The 18,929-nt window shown below is 35.5% G+C and overlaps 3 protein-coding genes across 7 annotated transcripts; 1 reads left to right on the top strand and 2 right to left on the bottom strand.

The window, feature by feature from the left end:
• Positions 1-1,690: 1,690 nt before the first annotated feature.
• On the top strand, positions 1,691-7,592 carry LOC103441021 (CSC1-like protein RXW8). 5 transcript variants are annotated; one of them, XM_029106815.2, is made up of 12 exons: positions 1,691-1,991; positions 2,275-2,706; positions 2,808-2,954; positions 3,165-3,228; positions 3,365-3,574; positions 3,832-4,017; positions 4,957-5,255; positions 5,409-5,685; positions 6,059-6,331; positions 6,529-6,762; positions 6,875-7,052; positions 7,145-7,592. In XM_029106815.2, exons 2-12 carry the CDS (start codon positions 2,429-2,431, stop codon positions 7,210-7,212), a joined length of 2,214 nt encoding a protein of 737 aa, XP_028962648.2. In that variant the 5' UTR covers positions 1,691-1,991; positions 2,275-2,428; the 3' UTR covers positions 7,213-7,592. The 5 variants fall into 5 exon arrangements, with proteins under 5 accessions (XP_028962648.2, XP_070682785.1, XP_028962649.2 ...); XM_070826685.1 differs by having other exon boundaries at positions 1,851-1,991; positions 2,275-2,306; positions 2,342-2,706; positions 6,875-7,592; XM_070826684.1 differs by having other exon boundaries at positions 6,875-7,592.
• An 84-nt stretch (positions 7,593-7,676) lies between these two features.
• LOC103441015 (uncharacterized) lies at positions 7,677-8,674 on the bottom strand. Its single transcript, XM_008379717.4, has 2 exons — positions 8,516-8,674; positions 7,677-8,408 (listed from the first exon to the last, which is right to left on the bottom strand). The coding sequence occupies exons 1-2, from the start codon at positions 8,567-8,569 to the stop codon at positions 7,770-7,772; spliced, it is 693 nt and encodes a 230-aa protein (XP_008377939.3). The 5' UTR covers positions 8,570-8,674; the 3' UTR covers positions 7,677-7,769.
• A 6,093-nt stretch (positions 8,675-14,767) lies between these two features.
• LOC103441014 (transcription factor MYB87-like) lies at positions 14,768-16,505 on the bottom strand. The gene is made up of 3 exons (XM_008379716.4): positions 16,350-16,505; positions 16,073-16,202; positions 14,768-15,888 (listed from the first exon to the last, which is right to left on the bottom strand). Exons 1-3 carry the CDS (start codon positions 16,483-16,485, stop codon positions 14,901-14,903), a joined length of 1,254 nt encoding a protein of 417 aa, XP_008377938.3. The 5' UTR covers positions 16,486-16,505; the 3' UTR covers positions 14,768-14,900.
• Positions 16,506-18,929: the final 2,424 nt, after the last annotated feature.

The raw sequence follows: 18,929 nt of genomic DNA, 5'->3' as shown, positions 1-18,929 counted from the left end.
CATCTCCAAACCGTGACGGCGGGGACGGATCCAAGTCAATGGATTGGGATCCCGAGGAGGAGGGTGTGTTGTAGAGGAGTCTAGCTGTCTAGGTCTTAGGGTTTGATGCTCAGATGCAAATTTGAACTGGGATTTGGCGAACTCTTGATCGGATAATGTCGAAAGCCACCGTTTCGCGACGCACTTGAATCGGAGTAGAGATTGCACGGGCAACCTGGTGAGGATATTCGTTACCATATAATCTTCAGGTAAGCAAAACCAGTCCTCCCCTTAGGGTTAGGGTTTTTTTTGTTTAGAATAAAGTAATGTTATTTATATCATGTTTTTGCACATTTTCATACAATTTTAGGTGACATTTGATGTAGACAGCCATATCATTTGAATTAATCAGATTTTTAAATTTAGTTAATTATTTAATAAATTAATAATTAAGAAAAACTAGTTAATTAAATTATAATTGTGGTATACGAGGAATCTTTCTCTTTCATTTCCTTAAGTTTTGTAAATTTTTCAAATGGTGTGACTGTTCACATCCGATGTCACCTAAAATAGTATAAAAATATGACATAAAATATAGTATGAATAACATTACTCCTTACAATATGCACAAGAAATGGTTTCGTAAGAGCGAGAATAGTTTTGGTAGGACTTTTCCCTCCTTAGGGTTAGGGGTTTTAATCCCATGGAGCTACGAAAAGAGCCCTAAGTTTCCCCTCGTAAAAACAATGGGCCATTCTTATTGGGCTTGATCCAATATTTAAGAGCCCAGTCACAGCAATCTGTGAAGAGTAAAAATAGTTGTGTTGTGAAGAGTAAAAATAGTTGTGTTGTGTTGTGTTGTACAAGATAACGAAACTCGAACCAATCACGCGGGACAGAATAGCCTAGGGGCCTAGCGCATTCAAGTACAATAAATCGTGGCGTAGCGTAACACCACCGCGAAAAAGGATAAAACAAATTAAATAATAATCCAAAAGGCATGGCAATTAGGTTATCTCTCCCATCAAAATGGTTGAATAGTTTTATAAAAAATTATATTTAAATGAACGGTCTTATGTCATACTTATATATATTATTTTTAATCGAAAAAGTTAAACATAACTTTCTAGATAATTTATTAATTTTAAGTTTATATTTTATATTTATTTATTATTTTAATTAAATTATAGTTAGATATTTTCAAATTTAAACGTCTCATAAAAAGAGTTGAAAGAAGAGTTACATTTGGCCAGCCTAATGCCTGGCCAAATAATGACCTGATGTGCTCTAAAGAATTATAGACCAATCATTAGTTGAAGATGATTTTTCTAACAAATCAAATCATTTTTTAGCTTTTGAACTTTTAGCTATCTCTATTGAAAATGCCTTATATGATAGTGCTCGACAGTTAGGCTTGGATTGTCCAAGTCAAGAAAATTTTCATTGTGACAGAAATACGAGTGGTACATCATGTATTTTTATAGGAGTGATGAGAAATTTTATTTTTTAAGTCATTAACTTTTTGACACACATATCTTATAATTTGTATAATAATACATTATGTACTATTTCATATACCGAACACATTGAAAAATCTTTTGTAGAGTGGCTGTCCTTCACGTGTCCCGCCCGATGACCCCGCGGATTTTTTAGTGAAAGTACAAAAGCACCTGACGCCACGTGGCATTCCGCAAAAAGTTGGTTCTTCTTCTTCGCTTTCACCTCTCTTCTTTCTTCTCCCGAATGTCTCCCAATCATTGAAAATTGCCTGAAATATTATCCAGGGTTTCTTTTCTTGGTTTTGCGCTTTTTTTTTTCTTTCTCTTTTATTTTTGTAAATTTTCGTTCGTGGATATTTTTTTTTACCGTTGGAGTTTCTGTGAAGTCGAAGCAAAAGCGCGGCAATTAATGGCGTGCGAGCCTTAATCCCCACTCTGCCCTTGGAATTCCGGTTAATTAATTCGCTTCCTTCACTTGGGGTTCTCTGCGAATTACTCGAATTGTTGATTCAGGTACTCGAATTTTTCCAGTTTTTGATTTCTTTGATTTGATTTCTACTTTGTTTTCTATTTGCTTGGAATCTGAATCGTTGATCTGATTGTTAATTACTGATTATTTGTGATTAATTTTGATATATTTGTTGCGAATAATTTGAGTTGAAGCAATGTGAATAGCTTTGGTTTTGTGAGAGTGAGAATTGAAGTTGAATTTTGGAATTTGGGATATCAATAATTGAATGAGGACGTGTGGATTCTGCTGTTTTAATTCTGAGTTGTCGAAATTTCGAATTGGTAGGCAAATTGACGGATAAGTATTGCAGCAGCTGAGTTGTGTGTGTCCGGAACTTCGGATTACTAGTTGAATTCGGCTTGTGGTGTAATCGGGGTGTCTTGCATTCGCTTTCTTGGGTGATGAGATACTTTGAATATTGTAGATTTTGTGGGTAGAGATGAATCTGGCAGCTCTTTTGACTTCTGCTGGTATTAATATAGCAGTGTGCGTGGTACTCTTTTTGCTATATTCTATATTGAGGAAACAACCGAGCAATGTGAATGTCTACTTTGGACGAATGCTTACGATATCCAAAAGAAGAAGCGATCCTTTCAATTTGGAAAGGTTTGTTCCTTCTGCTAGTTGGCTAGTGAAAGCATGGAGAACAAAAGAAGAAGATTTTTTGACAGTCGGTGGCTTGGATTCGGTTGTTTTTATCAGGATGCTTATTTTTAGGTAATTAAACCCTGCCTAGATCTGCCTAGATCTTTATGGTTTATGCCTGCACAATAATAATTCTACCTAATACTGTAGCCTAATATTTTGTCCATTCACAGTCTTCGAATCTTTTCCATTGCTGCTGTCATCTGCGTCTTTATAGTGCTTCCGGTGAATTATCATGGGCAAACGAAGGATCACCCGGGAATCCATGATGAATCCTTGGAAGTCTTTACCATCTTGAACGTTCAAGAAGGTTCAAAGTGGTATGAGACATATATTCTTGATTATTAAAACACTTTCTTAAAAATTGTATCTTTTATGAAAGTGCAGAGCAAGTCCTGTTAATCCGCCTTTTCTTCTGTTTTTTTCTCAATCTTTATGAAGTTTCAATATTGATTTAACTTTTTCTCGTTATATACACCAGGAAACTAGTTTCTAACTGGTCATTTGCTTTCTGTTTTAATTCATGTCAGGCTTTGGACCCATTGTCTCGCATTGTACATTATCACTACTTCAGCTTGTATTCTCCTATACTTTGTAAGGATTTAAAACCCATCTCCTCTTGTACAATATTGTATATATTGTAAAAAGTTCTTGATCTTTGCATTTAGTTCATACAACTATAAACATCCGAAGACATTCGTTTTGTGTTTTTGTTGTGGATCTTCTGTAGGAATATAATCACGTCACTAGACTGAGGCTGGCATATATTATTGGATCTTCTTCAAATCCAAGTCATTTTACAATTGTTGTTCGTGCTATTCCATGGTCATCGGAAGAATCATATAGTGATTCAGTAAGAAAATTCTTCACAAAATATCATGCATCAAGCTACTTGTCACACCAAATGGTGTATCGATCTGGTAAAGTTCAGAAACTGATGGTATGTATGTGGCTTGAATTATTTCAGCTGTTTCCTGAGCAATCACATTGTTTTATCATTGGCTTATATTGTCATAACTGTTAGCATGAGCTGCACTTAGACCAATATGTGGTTTAAGATAGCCATATAAACTATGTGATGGGTTTCTTTAAGAATTGAATATAGGATCACTGCGTTTTTCCTCCACTCATATGCATCTGTTCAATTATGTCCCATATATTTTTTAATGCAACTTATTGATATATCAAACTTTGCAGACCGATGCAGGGAAGATGTGCAAGATTCTTAAGGATGTTTCTGTGGAACAGAGTCATAGACCAGATCTATTTCATTGTGGTATGTCTGGAGGAGCTACTGATTCTTTTAAGATACTCGCGAACGATTCAGAGAGTGTTAAGGGGAAGTCATCCCTTATCGACAATAGTTTGGGTGGAAGAAAAAAGGTCATGCAAGCTGTGGCCCCAGTTAATTTAATTAGCTCTGGTTTTCATCACGTATTCACACACAACTAGTGATATGAATGGCTTTAATCTTTCGAATCTGATTTGGTTCTTTTAGAATGGTTTTCCGACAATGGAGTTCTTGAAAATTTTGTAAGCAGGGGTTAATTACACTAAAGCCCCCTGACGTTTATCGAGTTTTCACAAAACCCCCTCATGTTTGAGACATTACACTAACATCCCTTGAGGTTTTAATTCACTTACACATAACCCCTTTGAGCCAAATTTTACCTAAGTGTTCCTAGTATCGTCATGTATTCTTGCTTCAGTTGCCTCCAGGTTTTGTTAGACAGTTGGTCAAGTATTATTGTGGTGGTTATAAAACCTTAAGCCGAAAGTTGGACTTGAAATGTTTGGAATAGAATTGTGTTTGGCGTGATTAACTTGTTTAGGCTCCTTTAGTTTTTATTTTGGATTATTTTTTTTCAGTTTTCAGTTTTATATTGGATGTTTCCTTATTTAGTTACTATAGTTTGAATAAAAGAAAAGTAGAAATAAAAGTTGTTGAATGGTTAAGTAATATTTATATCTGTGTGTATGTATGTATTTATGTTAGTTAATATGTATATTTTAAAATAAAAACATACATGCACACAAGTACACATGTCCATCCATTCTTCCCATAATCAGCCCATTTATCTGTAGGAAATTATGAACCTCAATCTGCAGAGTACTAGCTCGTAAACAAAAAATCCCACATGGCAGTGTCAAAGACATGAATCTTGAGTAGTCTCTTCCTGTAATGAGTGACATTTTTGTTTTGTGGTTCTGTTACTTTGACTTTGTTGCCATCATTTAGATATAAGTTGATGTCTATGAGTGAGTGAACTTTTGTGGAAATTTCGATATTATAGCCTAAAATGTATTTGGTCTTACATACAGGTGTGTGCTGCTGCTTTTGTCTTTTTCAAGACTCGCTGTGCTGCTCTTGTTACATCAAAGGTTCTTCATTCTTCAAATCCCATGCATTGGGTGACAGATATGGCCCCGGAACCAAATGATGTGTATTGGTCAAACCTTTGGATACCATATGGACAACTGTGGATCCGGAAGTTAGCTACGCTTCTGGCTACTATTGCCTTTATGCTTGTGTTTCTTATTCCTGTCACATTTGTTCAGGGCATGACTGCACTAAAAAGCCTAGAAAAAAAGTTTCCAGCTTTGAAAGGATTGCTCAAAAAGTAAGTCAATTGACAGACACAGTCTCCTTGTTACCTTAATTTTTTTGTTATGCTGTGTATGATGGATAATAAACATGGACTTTCTGAGTGTACGGGGATAAAGTTTTGCAATGGCTTTGACTCATTTTCATGATTACTTATGCGCATATGCAGGAACTATGTAAGCCAGGTGATAACGGGGTACCTGCCAAGTGTGGTTTTAATTGTGGCTTTTTACATCGTTCCACCTGTCATGATGCTGTTTTCAACAGTGGAGGGGTGGATCTCTCGCAGTCAGAGGAAAAAGAGTGCATGCTTCAAAGTCTTATACTTCACAATCTGGAATGTCTTTTTTGTTAATGTTTTTACCGGCTCTGTTATCAGCCAATTGAGTGTATTTTCTAGTGTGAAAGACATACCTGCGCAACTTGCCAACGCGATTCCAGCACAGGTGATATGCCCTTGATCTTTAAATATGTTTAGAAGATCAATAATTGTGTTCCAGTTATGCTAGTCCATTTGGACTGTTACATCACTTACGTGTGACCACTGTTTTTCCTTGTCATGTTTGAAACGGGTTACTTTGCATTTGAGATGGGTCAAGTCCACTACTAGTACTCATAGATATTAAATTGTCCATTAGAAATTGTCTACTCATTTTTAGTTCGAATTCCAGATGGTCATAATGGTTAACATAGTGACTTAGAGTTTTGTGAGTGATAATTGTTTCGACTTTCGAGACATTACATCAGTAATGTGATGCTTATGAAAGCTGAAAGCTTTATTATTGATTTTTATTTATGGTTGTGATCTTGAATTTTCAGGCTAAGTTCTTCATGACTTATGTTTTATCATCTGGTTGGGCAAGCTTGGCATGTGAACTCATGCAAATTTATCCTCTTCTCTGCAACTATTTCCGACGGTTCATATTACGGAAAGGACGGTATAATGACTCACTGTCATTTCCATATCATACAGAAATTCCTAGAGTCCTGCTGTTTGGGTTCATCGGCTTCACCTGTTCTATCTTGGTTCCCCTAATATTGCCATTCTTGTTGGTTTACTTTGTACTTGCTTACTTTATATATCGAAACCAGGTGAGGACTCCTCCTATCTATTGTTCCTTATTTTGTTAGGTATCTTTCGGGGAGAAGAACTACCCTGCAACGGGGATCCCACTGTAGTATCCCCGTTGTAGGTAAGTTCCTCTCTCATTTTTTTCTTTCTTTTTTCTTTTTTTTGGGGGGCATTCGAATAATTAATCTGTTGCTAAACTTTACGATGCCTATTTCAGATTCTTAATGTGTATATAGCAGAATACGAAAGTGGGGGACAGTACTGGCCTATGATTCACAATACAGTCATAATTTCATTGGTTATCATGCAAATAATTGCCCTCGGTGTCTTTGGATTAAGAAAATCACCAATTGCATCAGGTTTCACTATTCCACTGCTTATCTTCACTATTTTGTTTAACGAGTACTGTCGACAGCAGTTTCATCCATTGTTCAAGAACCAAGTTGCAGAGGTAGTGATTGAAAAAGAACTGTATTTGCGCACGTGCACGTGCGTGTGCATGTATGTGGTATTTGAGACCATGCCTCTCTATCTCCAAAACTTGATGAGGGGATTGTTTGCAGATTCTTATTGATATGGACCAGAAGGATGAGGAAGCGGGGAGGATGGAAGAGGTTTATCAACAGCTGCATACAGCTTACTGCCAGTCCCCATTAACTCCTGATGACTCGTGCAGTTTTGGATGCTCAACTCGCCATGTGGGCGCCATCATTCCGGATCCAGAGAATGTCAAGCCACCAGGTTTGATTCATCCAGTACTCACGAGGGTTCCTGTTCCTGTGCGCGGCATCAGTGATGTAATCGCTTGGTTCTTTGTGCTTTTCTCTTTTCAGGGGAGGAACCCAGCCAAACTAATCCGTCATGGAATGTCACCTTCGACGGTGAGGCAGATCTAAAATGAGCTTTCTTCTAGGACGTAATTGACTTGTTTTTTATGCAAGTTCAAGTTTATGGTGCCGGCTGGAACGAGATTCTTGCATCTTAAGAAGCAGGTTCTCTTCTTGGCCAGAAATACCATCGGAAGCGTTGTACAGATACTGATACATACAAGCAAACATTTTACAAAATTCCGAGCTCCATAGGCCTTCTTTAATTTTGTTTACTGGACTTCCCAATTTATACAGTTTTGAGTGGGGAAAAATCCCAAAGCAAAGCAACACTATTTTTTGTACACTTGTGATTTGAGCAAAGCAAATAGTTGTGTATATTGTTTGTATCTTAAACTAAATGTATCAAAAACAGTTGAAAAGTTTTACGATATGTTGATGCAAAGTTCGATTATTTCATTCTCCAAGCACATTTTGAATTGCATAGATATTCAACTCATACGACCACGAAAACGGATCAGTTTCTGCAAACGACGCGGATCAAAACTGGTAAAGTATGGACAAATAAAACTGGTTACAAACGTTTAACCAAAAACGTAACTGAAAAACGCTAAACAGACATTGAGTCGTATTAAGATTTCACATCCATGACCAATGAAGAATTGGAATCATCGACACCATCATCTTCTCTTTCCTTGAACAAACCTCTCCACAGCCATAAAACTTGCAGGAACCCGCCATTTGCAACGTGCAGAAGAGACACCCGTGCCTGCATTGGGAGACCAGCAGAGACGAACTTAACAGCAGCAAAAAAGCAGCTTATACAAAGTAAGTGCTTTTCAATCTCATTGGCATTCGCCTCCGACCTGGGAAGCACTTGCTGCAATGTCTCCTTCAAAACATCAGTTAAGAAGCACCCAACAAAGAGACCAAATGGTATCACCAATTCATAGTTTCTGGAGATGGAAAATATGATGTCTGATAAGAAGCTGAGGGTGCCTAAAGTAACAAATGACCATATGAGTGCTTTTTTCCCAAGCAGAAGCAGCTGCTCCAGTGCTGTATCTGCTGCTTTTCTCCATGGGAGCTCCTTCACCGGGGCAGGTACGGCTTCCCACAGCTTCTCCTTCACAAAAGTGCTTTTGATTTGCAGCTTCTGCTTATTTTCTTTGTTGGGTTCTCCAAATTGTGCCGTGGATGAAACTGCTTTTACACGACTTGGCCCGAAGCTGGTTCGAAATCGAAATTGGTTCTGCTTAAAGAGATTAATCTGAAATAAACAAGGAAAATTGGAATCAATCATAATTAATTCATCGAAAACCTGTAAATTTCACATTTTTAAGTAATCGGGAATTTGGGAGAGTGAGAGAGTGGTACCGAAAATTTGGGGGTTGCGGACGGCGGCGACAGAATGGACGCCGGAATCGCCATTGATGGTGTCTGGTTGGTCCTGTTTTATCTCCTGAGTTTTCTCCTCATTTTCTAGGGTTCATCAGCTGATGACAAGTTTGGGGATTCCAATTTCCCAATGTTCTTAACCAAAATTGGGCTTAACACAAATATACTGGGCCTTATCTAAAATATTATTATGGGCCTTATTCTGAGGCACACAGCTTGTTTTAGGAGGGAAACAATTTTGTCCATAAACGCTTTTGTTAGAAGTTTTTATTCGAAAAATGTTTGAAAGTTTTGTATGAAAGCTTCAAAGTGTTTTCTGAAGAAGCATATGCTACGTGCTTCTCCTGTTATTGCTTCTACTACCCGCAAACATTTTCAAGTTTATTTTCTCAAACGTAGTTAGAAGTATCTTAATTGCCAGAAGCCGTTTTTAACATTTTAAAAGCAAACCCAAATATTGCTACATGTAGACTAGAGGTTGCCATGTTCCCCTAGCCTCCATGGGCTCTATGTAATTGGTTTATAAAATTCTAAAATTCATGTAAAATTATATTAGAAAGGGGATATTGGCACTTCAAAAAAATCATTATGTACTCTTTATAAATGTATCTTTGTATCTAAATATACAAAAAAAATTATTAAGCTAACTTTTGAAAAATAAAATTGCACAATAACTTTTTTGGGGTGCCCCAAAATTCTTAATGCCAACTCAATAATATAGATCAACGGTATACAAGGGCAGACGACTGTTACTAGTACAAATCAATTTTGTGTGCGTACAATTGAAAGACAAATAAAATTATACGAAATATTAAGAGTAATATTAAGGAGATCAAATTAGTGCACTCAATGATATGTTATTGGACGAATAGATCTTCAATAGGCATGTGTTATTTTTAATGAGGATCCTCTGTTTTTTTTTTTTTCTTGTGTATGGAAGTGGATAAAAGATATAGAATCAATTATAGCCATGGTCCCTTAACTTTAACTCAATTAAAGCAATAGTCCTTCAACTAAAAATCCATTACTATTGGTCCTTCAACTCATCAAAACATGCAGTTATGGTCCATCAACTAAAAATTCATTACCTTTAGTCCCTCAATTTTAATTCAACTAGAGAAATGGTCCCTTAACTTTAACCCAATTGTAGCAATGGTCATTCCAACATAACTCGTTTTGACAAAAATTTTGACGTAGTTGACGAAAATGACCATAATTACACACTTTGATAAGTTGAGGGACCCTAATTATATAAATGGTTATTCCAACATAACTTATTTTGACAAAATTTTGAAGAAATTGATGAAAAGGATTATAGCTACACATTTTGATAAGTTGAGGGACCAATGGTAATGAATTTTTAATTGAAGGACCATTGCTCCAATTTGATTAAAGTTCAGGGACTATTGCTACAATTTACTCAAAGATATATAACCTAACATCATATTTCAACATTTGTAACATTTAACAACCATCAAACACAACTATTATGGGGTGGTTCATTGTGGGAAACGAATTTCACATGACACATCCTGAGTTCGATTCCTGGTGCTAATGAATCACATCATAGTGACACAGATGAGACTAAAATACCTCTATGAGCTTTCTCGACAGAAAGATTGCTGTGACGAAGACACCAATTAATCCCTTAAAAAAAAAAAACTGTCATCAAACGCATAAGCATTAAGCCAAGACCAAAATCCAAAAGCAAAAATAATAAACAAAACCCTAGGCGGACAAGTGAATTGTATATTATAAGAACTATCATATCCTCTCCTTATACCATTTTGAAACCCTAAAGCAATCAAATTAACACAACCCTAGGCGGCTCTATCTTAATTCTAAATCCTTCACCTCGTAAATGGTACATAATTTTGAATATGACATCCAGGCTGCAGTGCTATAGCTCTGCAGTCGTTTTAGCCTATATAATTCTCTAATAAATTCCTTTTTTTTTATTCACATAAATGCTAAGAGGATTCTTTTAATGTGAGACATTTTATGAATTTTCTGCTACTCTACAATTTAACGTCAATTATTGTGTTAATATTATATAAAAGATTGTGCTAAAAATATGGAGTGACAGAATGTTTATGGAGAACCCCACTTTTAAAAGAATTCTTAGTATTTCCCTTCTGTTTTTTATATACAAACCCACTTTATTTTGGTCCAACAGCTGAACAGCACGACAAACATGCAAGAATTTTCATGTTAGTGAGTGTCATTATCATTCTATAATATTCAAAATTAATCAATTATAATATCTCTTGCAGATTATTAATTATGAATTAAGGATCAATGTTTAGATTTAAATATCCAGTGGGGGGTTGATTAGGGTTGATTTAATTGATTAAACAATTAAAAGGCAGTGACACAAGTCGTCCTTTTGCTATTGTCACTTCTATGCTTCTTTCACATATTCGTAATATAACATGTTTAATTAATTTTGTGGTGTTTATTATCGTCACCAAGTTGACGGGAATTTATATGGCAATCCACAAGAAGTCAAATTTTGAGATGTTGGTTTTTCTTTGAGGACTTTTCTGTTCTGTTTCTTCTTTGTTTGGGATATTCCCTTAAACTTTACAGAAAGAAATTAGATGAATAATTAGGGATTGTTTTAAAATTGTATAAGCCCTCAGAACTGTTAATGTCTCCTTAATTTGCTTGCTGGAGTTTGTGTATGTCCGCTTTATGTATGCTTATAATTCCAGTATATACTATACTATACTGAAAGCCAGACAGACTGTATATCTTATGGGATATGTTTTACCTAGATATCCCACTTATGAGCTTACATTATTCTAAAAAATAAACTAATTAATCGCTCATTATTTTACATTTAATTTTTTTATAAAAAAAATTATTATATGGTATTGAAACACAATTGTATAGTATATTTTATCTAGATGTTATAATATGAGTTGAGCAACTTTTTATTTTTTTTTTAAATTTATTTTTAAAGAGAGACAACTGGTGGCAAGCTACAGTTATACAGTCATTCCGGAAGCCGGGAAGACTTACAGAGGCATTTCAGCCTCCCCCTTGCCACAAGTTTGGCTTCCACACCAGCAGTGAGTTTCGAACCTAAGATCTCCAGTTTTTAGTTTTGAGAAAATCTCGTAATCCGTCCTTGTTTACTTTATACTTTATGATGTAATACTCCTATTATATAGATGCATGAATTGGTTACCTTTTAAAACCGTAATTTTTTGGATAGGTAATGTGAGGTAAATCAAATTTTTACACCAAATTTACAAATCATATGATATGTAACTAATAGAAAATAAGCATCACTACTTATGTAATAATCTAATCGTCAATAACCACTTCATATAGTCTAACAAATTTGGTCTTAAAATTTGGCTTTCTTAGCATACCCTGGGTGGGATATATGTCCTTTCAAATATTGACCTAGTTTTCATGATTGAGCTCATGATAATTAAGCAACTATATGAAAATGCTAGTGGAATCAACTTAATTAAGAACTTTTTTTTTTAAACTTTGAATTTAAGAGTTGGTCAAGATAATGGGGCCAACTATTTTAAATCGCTAGCTTGTAGAGGCAGTTGCCACCAGTTTCAAAATACGTCAACCAATTCTAACAAATCGTGAACATGGCGTACCAAACATTAATTGCAAAATTTGCATGTCAACAGAAAGTAAATATTTTAATCCAAAGATTGCAAATTACAACTGCAATCAACTTTTACCCCTTGTAGCTTTCAGCCAAGACCTAAGAGATAATTTGAGTCTATATATGTGAGAATGTAATTCTTTGACCTTCCTGGCCAGAGCTACGTACATATAAGCTGACTACATAAGTAAACAAATACGATTAGGAAGACCATATTTTTAAACCAAATTTTCAAACCAAATAATGTGTCACCAATAAGAAATAAGCACATTAATCAATGTTTAAGTAATAATCCAATGATCAACCACCATATCATTTTGATTTAATTACAAGTTTGGTTTAGAAATTTTGGTCTCCATAACATTACCCTGAGTAAAGGCCATTTCAATTATGTTAGGCATAGCTAGATAGATGTTGTGTTAGATTTAAGGATTCTAAGCATGTAGTCGACTGCCTTAGTGGTTAGGGTTTTTGTATTATTTTCAATGCACCCAGGTTCGAATCCTCCCTCATCTCCTTATAGTGTCGTTTAGATTAAAACTCTCGCTTGCAATAAAAAAAAGAGACTTAAATATTCTAATTTATGAAATGAGATCCATCGATGAATAATAATTAATTTTATATGACCATGCAAAAGAACCCTACCCTAGGTTTGAGTCTTACAGGGAGAAGACTGCTAAACTACATGTTATTCATGATATCTAGCTACCTAGAATTTGTATAAATGATCATCAAATTAATCCGATTCTAAATTTTGGTATGAATATAGTTAAGCTGGAACTAATTAATAAATCAATGTGGTAGTTAAACAATAAGCTAATTGACGAAGACCAAAATTAAGCAACTTATTCATTTAATTAACATCTGCCAGCTGCTTTGTTGATCTAGAAGAAACTACCGTTACTGATATTGACTGTTTCGACTGATGAATTGATAGTTATTGCATACCATATATCATTGGAGCTTGTTAGGTAACAATCGATATCGACAGCTTACTGATACATGGCATTTCAAAATTTAAAGTACTCAAAAAAGACCAATGTCATATATGAGCCTTTGTTATTTCATCCTCTTTTATATGTAACTCATATATAAATATGCACATATATCAGATTATGTGGAATTTAAAGCTCACTCAGAAGTTTCCTTTGTTTTCTGCAATTTCCGTGGAAGTTTTTGTTTACACAAAGGGTTTCGAACCCTGTATCTCTAGTCTACTCGTAGTCTCCTACTCAATACCCTACCCACTCTCATCACCGGACGAATCCCAGTATAGTCACAGTAAAAAGATTATTAAAAAAACCAACGGCATTGCTTTGCCTAGCTAGCAGCATAACAAAAACTTTGCCCAAGCTATCTATGGATGTATATATTCATATGTAAGCAGCAGATGAATTGTTTTTCTGTACCTTTCGGAAGAAGATAATGAATTGTTCTCTAGATCTCAGTCAACATTGTTGGCTATATTTATATACATTTTCATTTTGTGTATCTAGTTATGGCTGAGTATTGCATGCACTTATATATTGGGGGAATCATGCATATCTCTGTATATATTTTTCCCACAGACTAGCTAATAAATACTAAATAGAAACTCAAACCAGAATATGCAATTTATATATATATATATATATATATATATATATATATATATATATATATATACAGATATATGTTCACACATCTATATTCTGTGAATCATCATCTAGATCAACATTTAAACCAAATGTTTTATGCGTTCAGAGAGGGAGAGAGAGAGGATTCATACATGCATGATAATCTTACAAAAAGCACCATACCTTTTTAGTGTTATTCATCAAACTTTTTTTATCAGATCTAATACTTGAAAATTAGAACTTGTTATATAAAATATAAGAATAAGGCTGACAGTTTAAAAGTTTTTTAATACATATGACATTATCTACACCATAAGAGTAAGGAAATGACAAAGCCTCACAAAAAGCTAGCATAAAAATTTGGTTTGAATGCGCATTCTAATTTGTAATACTAAGTCGGCACAGTTTAAAAGTTTAAATCAAACAAAAAGTTATGAATTAAAGGTATGAAAGTCTGTCGAAAAAAAAAAGGTATGAAAGTCTGAAAGACACATATTGCAAAGCATGTGTGTCATTCAGAACTGGTTAATTTTCACAATTTTAAGTTTCATCTCTCTCTCTCTCTCTCTTCCTGAACTGAAGACATTAAATTTCGAGCCTTACTATCTTGATTACTTAATCCTGGAAAGCTAACTCATGAAACTTGTTCCAAGAAACTGTTTTTATCTTGGTTTCCAGTGAACATGCATTTTCACCCACATACAAATATGAAATATTAATGGCCACGCTGCGAAAATAATACATACCCATTTTCCCAATTCGTAAATTTCTTGAAGAAATGCTAATCTCCACCATCTAAAATCAACAGGAACAACACACTGAAACATGCATGTTCTTTCAGTCGGAGAAAAAAAAAAAGCTTCACAGTAACGAATCAAATTTGAACAAGTAGCTAGTATTGCTATATATAGGGCTTCAGACTCTGCTAATTCCACCTTAATGACGAAATTCAGTCCAAAAATTAACAGGAAAATCATAGAAGAAAAAAAAACATATCATTTAATGAGTTTATTATTAGGGTTTCCCTCTTTGGCGCAAAGCAATACCACCTCCCCTTATTGCTACCAAATTTTAACATTACATTAATTGAATGTACACAATGATCATCACATTATAATGCCTCCCCAGGGTAACCACTCATCAACTGGTCGTTGGCGAAACCACATTCTTGGCTGGGTGTGGCCGGCATCAGTCGGTCCATGCTGTCATGATAGTCGTCTGAGGAGGAGGCCACAGGAGGACATCCCAGTATCTCACCCCACCCAATACTTTCTCCATAACTACTAGTAATGCTATTATTCATAACCATCATATCTTCGCCGCAGAAGAACTCCAACCCATCAAATCTCTGTTGGTTGTCATTGTTGTTATACACCGCCATCTCCTTCAGCTGATCGGTCTCATAATCACCACCTTGCCCTTGAAACATGTTGTTCATTATACCATTACCAGGTCCATCAATGTTATCTGTATTCACTATGTAATGTGTTTGTGCAAATTGATGAGGGCTGATAACATCACTGTTGCTTAAGGAAGGAGAAGAATTGTTGAGAGCATGAATCCCACATCGAGGAATTAAGAGACTTTGCATGTTCTTACCAGAATAGTGCTCATCCATTTGCTGAGTAGTAGCAGCAGCAGCGGCGTATGAACTGTTATTATCATCATCAAGAACTTGATAGGTTGGTTGAATATTGGTGGGCCTACCTTGGATAACTTGATTAGTCTCATGATTATGATTAATATCTGAACTAAACCTCCCTCCAAGCTTGATGAGCAACTTTCTGAGAGAAGCATGGTCATTAAAAGAAGGCTGCTGCTGTTGTTGTGGTAGTACTGTGGGTGCTGCAAGCACTGGAAGCTCCGGCCAGTAAGGGTTTTGATCGTCTGTGGCAGGAACGGCAGAATGGGAGTTAGTACTGTTTCCACCAACGTCGCCTGATCTTTTGATGATGTCTTGTTTAACTAGGCCTGATTTACGAGCCAGCTGATGTTCTTTGCGCTGCCTACCAAGAAGCTTTTTCTTAAGCCTTGTGTTCCAGTAGTTCTTTATATCATTATCAGTTCTTCCTGGCAGTTGTGCTGCAATTATAGACCACCTACATATACACATACATACATCATCCATAGTTGTGAAATTAATCACAAAATTGATTACCCTAGCTAGGAAATAAATTACTCTAATTTACATGTCGATATGTAATTGATATTGTGATATTTATATAGATGTGTATTTTTTTATGAAAAGGTGAGATTCAATACTAAATTCATATATGTGCCTACCTGCTTCCAATACTTATGTAGAGGCTGCAAATTATGTTGTCTTCTTCTTCAGAAAACCCTCCATGCCTGATGTTTGGGCGGAGATAATTTAACCATCTAAGCCGGCAGCTCTTCCCACACCTCTTAAGCCCTAATTATCCATTAGAGAATTTAATTAGTAAAAACCTAATTTCATCTAATTAATACAGCCGGTAACTTCTAATTAATTAATTTGATATATAGTAACCAGGACACTAACTAATTTGAGGAAGAGGAAGAAGAAGGTAGAGATGCTTACCGATCTTTTGGGGTAAAGCGATCCAGTTACCGCCGGTGCCATGTTGCTCGATGTAAGACTTGAGCTTGGCATCTTCTTCAGGTGACCATGGACCTCTCTTCACGTTGGCTTTGTCACAGCAAGGAGCTCTCCCCATCTTTACTTTCTTCTTGGAACCTAATTAATTGAGCTAAGATAGCTACCTTGATATACTATATATATATATATCATAAACAATTATTCCCTCATTAATATTATACTTATATAGTAATAGTAATAACTTTTTAGGGGCATAAGTTTTTGAGAAATTTCTAGTGTGTCTGAAACACCGTTATATATTGTTATCATTCTATCCAAATTATAACACGTATATTTTTTTAGTAATGAATACTAGAAAAAGAAAAGAAAAAAAACATATCAATCGTCTTCTAGCCATATAATAATATGTAGAATTGTACTTTCACAGATTAAGTGTTCCCGATACACAAAATTTTCTGAACAAGAGGGTAAATGAGAGTAAATTAATTGTAAAGTGTGATGAAAAGGGGAGAAGCATGGTTCCCGGAAGGGGGCAATTGGAATTTAAAAGGGAAATTTTGAAATATGTCTAATTTTTTGTGATTTTTGACTTTTAAAATATGTTTAATTTTTAGTTACTTTGATCTCATATCAAAAACCCAATTTAAAAAGGGTCTGGAAAAAGAAGTGTGCTTGAATAGAAAATTTGAGGAAAATGAGTGTGCCAGAACGGAAGCAAGGATTTTCTGCTTGTCTTTCTTAGTCTAGAATCAACTTTATTTGTATGATTGCTGCTTTTTCTTGGAACTACAATTCTAATAAGATCCTCACCGTCTAGTACGGGCATACAAAATGCACACGTATATATTAACATATTTCTAATTGACCTCCCCGCCTACATTTTTTGTTTATTTCGCTGCCAATTGAATTGTTAGCTTTTTTTCTCCCTCTTTCGTTTATATTTTACGAAATTTTAACGAAAAACTCCTAGTACCATTCATTTTAACAAAAAATCATATTTTTACACTAAAAGGTCAATCTTGGTATTATTCACTTTACCCTTTTATTTGTCATTTTCGTTAAAACTCAAAGTTTTCAAGCCATTTTCATTAGTTTTCCTTATATTTTATGGATATATTTGACATTTTATGCTATGATATAACATTGTGTGAAAAAAAACTTACACATATATTAATACGAAATGTCAAAATAATTATATACTCTTGCCATAAAAGTCATTCTTCTTATTTTGGCATATTGTAACTTAACTTCCAGTTCCATCAATAAAAGTCACCCTTAAGGTTTTACCCGAGACACGGAAAAAAACTACATTTGTATCACCTAGCTTAGCTAGCAATGTTCTGTAAGGAAAATGACAAACCGTTAGTAAAAATTTGAAACCAGGTGGACATGATCGTTTGGTAGGTGACCAAATGACCAACAACAGGAGAAGAGTGCAAGACAAAGAGAAAACCAATTTGATGACAGTGATTCAGACCAAAAAAAAAAAATTGATGACATTGATGACTTTTGTTGATGCATAAAATCAGTGGGGACTTTGGTAAAATCAGTGAGGACTTTGGTACAATAGAAAATGTTAAGTTTGTGACCTTCGCTAGATTGCTCCGGTCACTAGTGTGGATAAGTAAGTAAATGGATAGGGACAGGGAAGCAAACACAAGATGTACGTGGTTCACCCAGATTGGCTACGTCCACGGAGTAGAAGAGTTCTCATTAATTGTGAAGGGTTTATACAAGTACATAGGTTCAAACTCTCCTTTAGTGAGTAATAGCGAATGATTTAGTACAAATCACATTAGAAAATATTGTGAGAGAATGATCTCTATTTATAGAAGAGAGTTTCTAGTTTCATTCTGACATTGATACGTGTCGTGTTGTGATTGGTTTATGATGTTGACACGTGTCGCGCTATGATTGGCTTCTGATATCGACACGTGTCGCACTGTGATTGGCCTCCTGGTTGGAGGGAAACTCTTCTGGGTCCTTGATGGTATAACGTTGACCGGCACTCAGTAGTTTCGGGATTGGTCAAGTATGGTACAAACAGTGCTCCCCTAAGTTCCCGAGTGAGAGAAGCTCCTCGGTTGGGGACTTGCAAGATCCAAGCCATTGAGTAATCACGAAACTTCTAAGTACCGAAGTGTGGTATCATTTTCACTTGCCTTATCTGTCTCATACGTAGATGTGGCATCTTCTCTGGAAGTACTTTTCCTCCATCTAGGGGTGGTATCTTTAACCGATGAAGATGCACAAAGTAATGTATCAATTTTACTTGAAGCTTACTTGTAGTTTCGGGCTTGGTCAAGTGCAATACAAAACCCTATAGTAGGAGTCCCCCAAGTCGCCGAGCTAGAAGATTTGCCGAAAGAGGTAACAGACAAGGTAAGCAATTAGACTTCCAAGCAAGCAACCTGGATCGGAGGTTCGACTTCGGCTTCCGGTTGATTGTTCTCCTTCTCCTTGTGTTGTAAACAGCAACAAGGATAAGGAGAAGCAAATGGAGAAAAGATGATATGAGATACTTTTTCTTTTGAAGAAGTAACTTTCCACAGGCTTATTCTT

The sequence above is a fragment of the Malus domestica genome, chromosome 08, assembly GCF_042453785.1.
Source record: "Malus domestica chromosome 08, GDT2T_hap1".
Lineage (NCBI taxonomy): Eukaryota > Viridiplantae > Streptophyta > Magnoliopsida > Rosales > Rosaceae > Malus > Malus domestica.
This window is presented reverse-complemented; position numbering and strand designations above follow the sequence as displayed.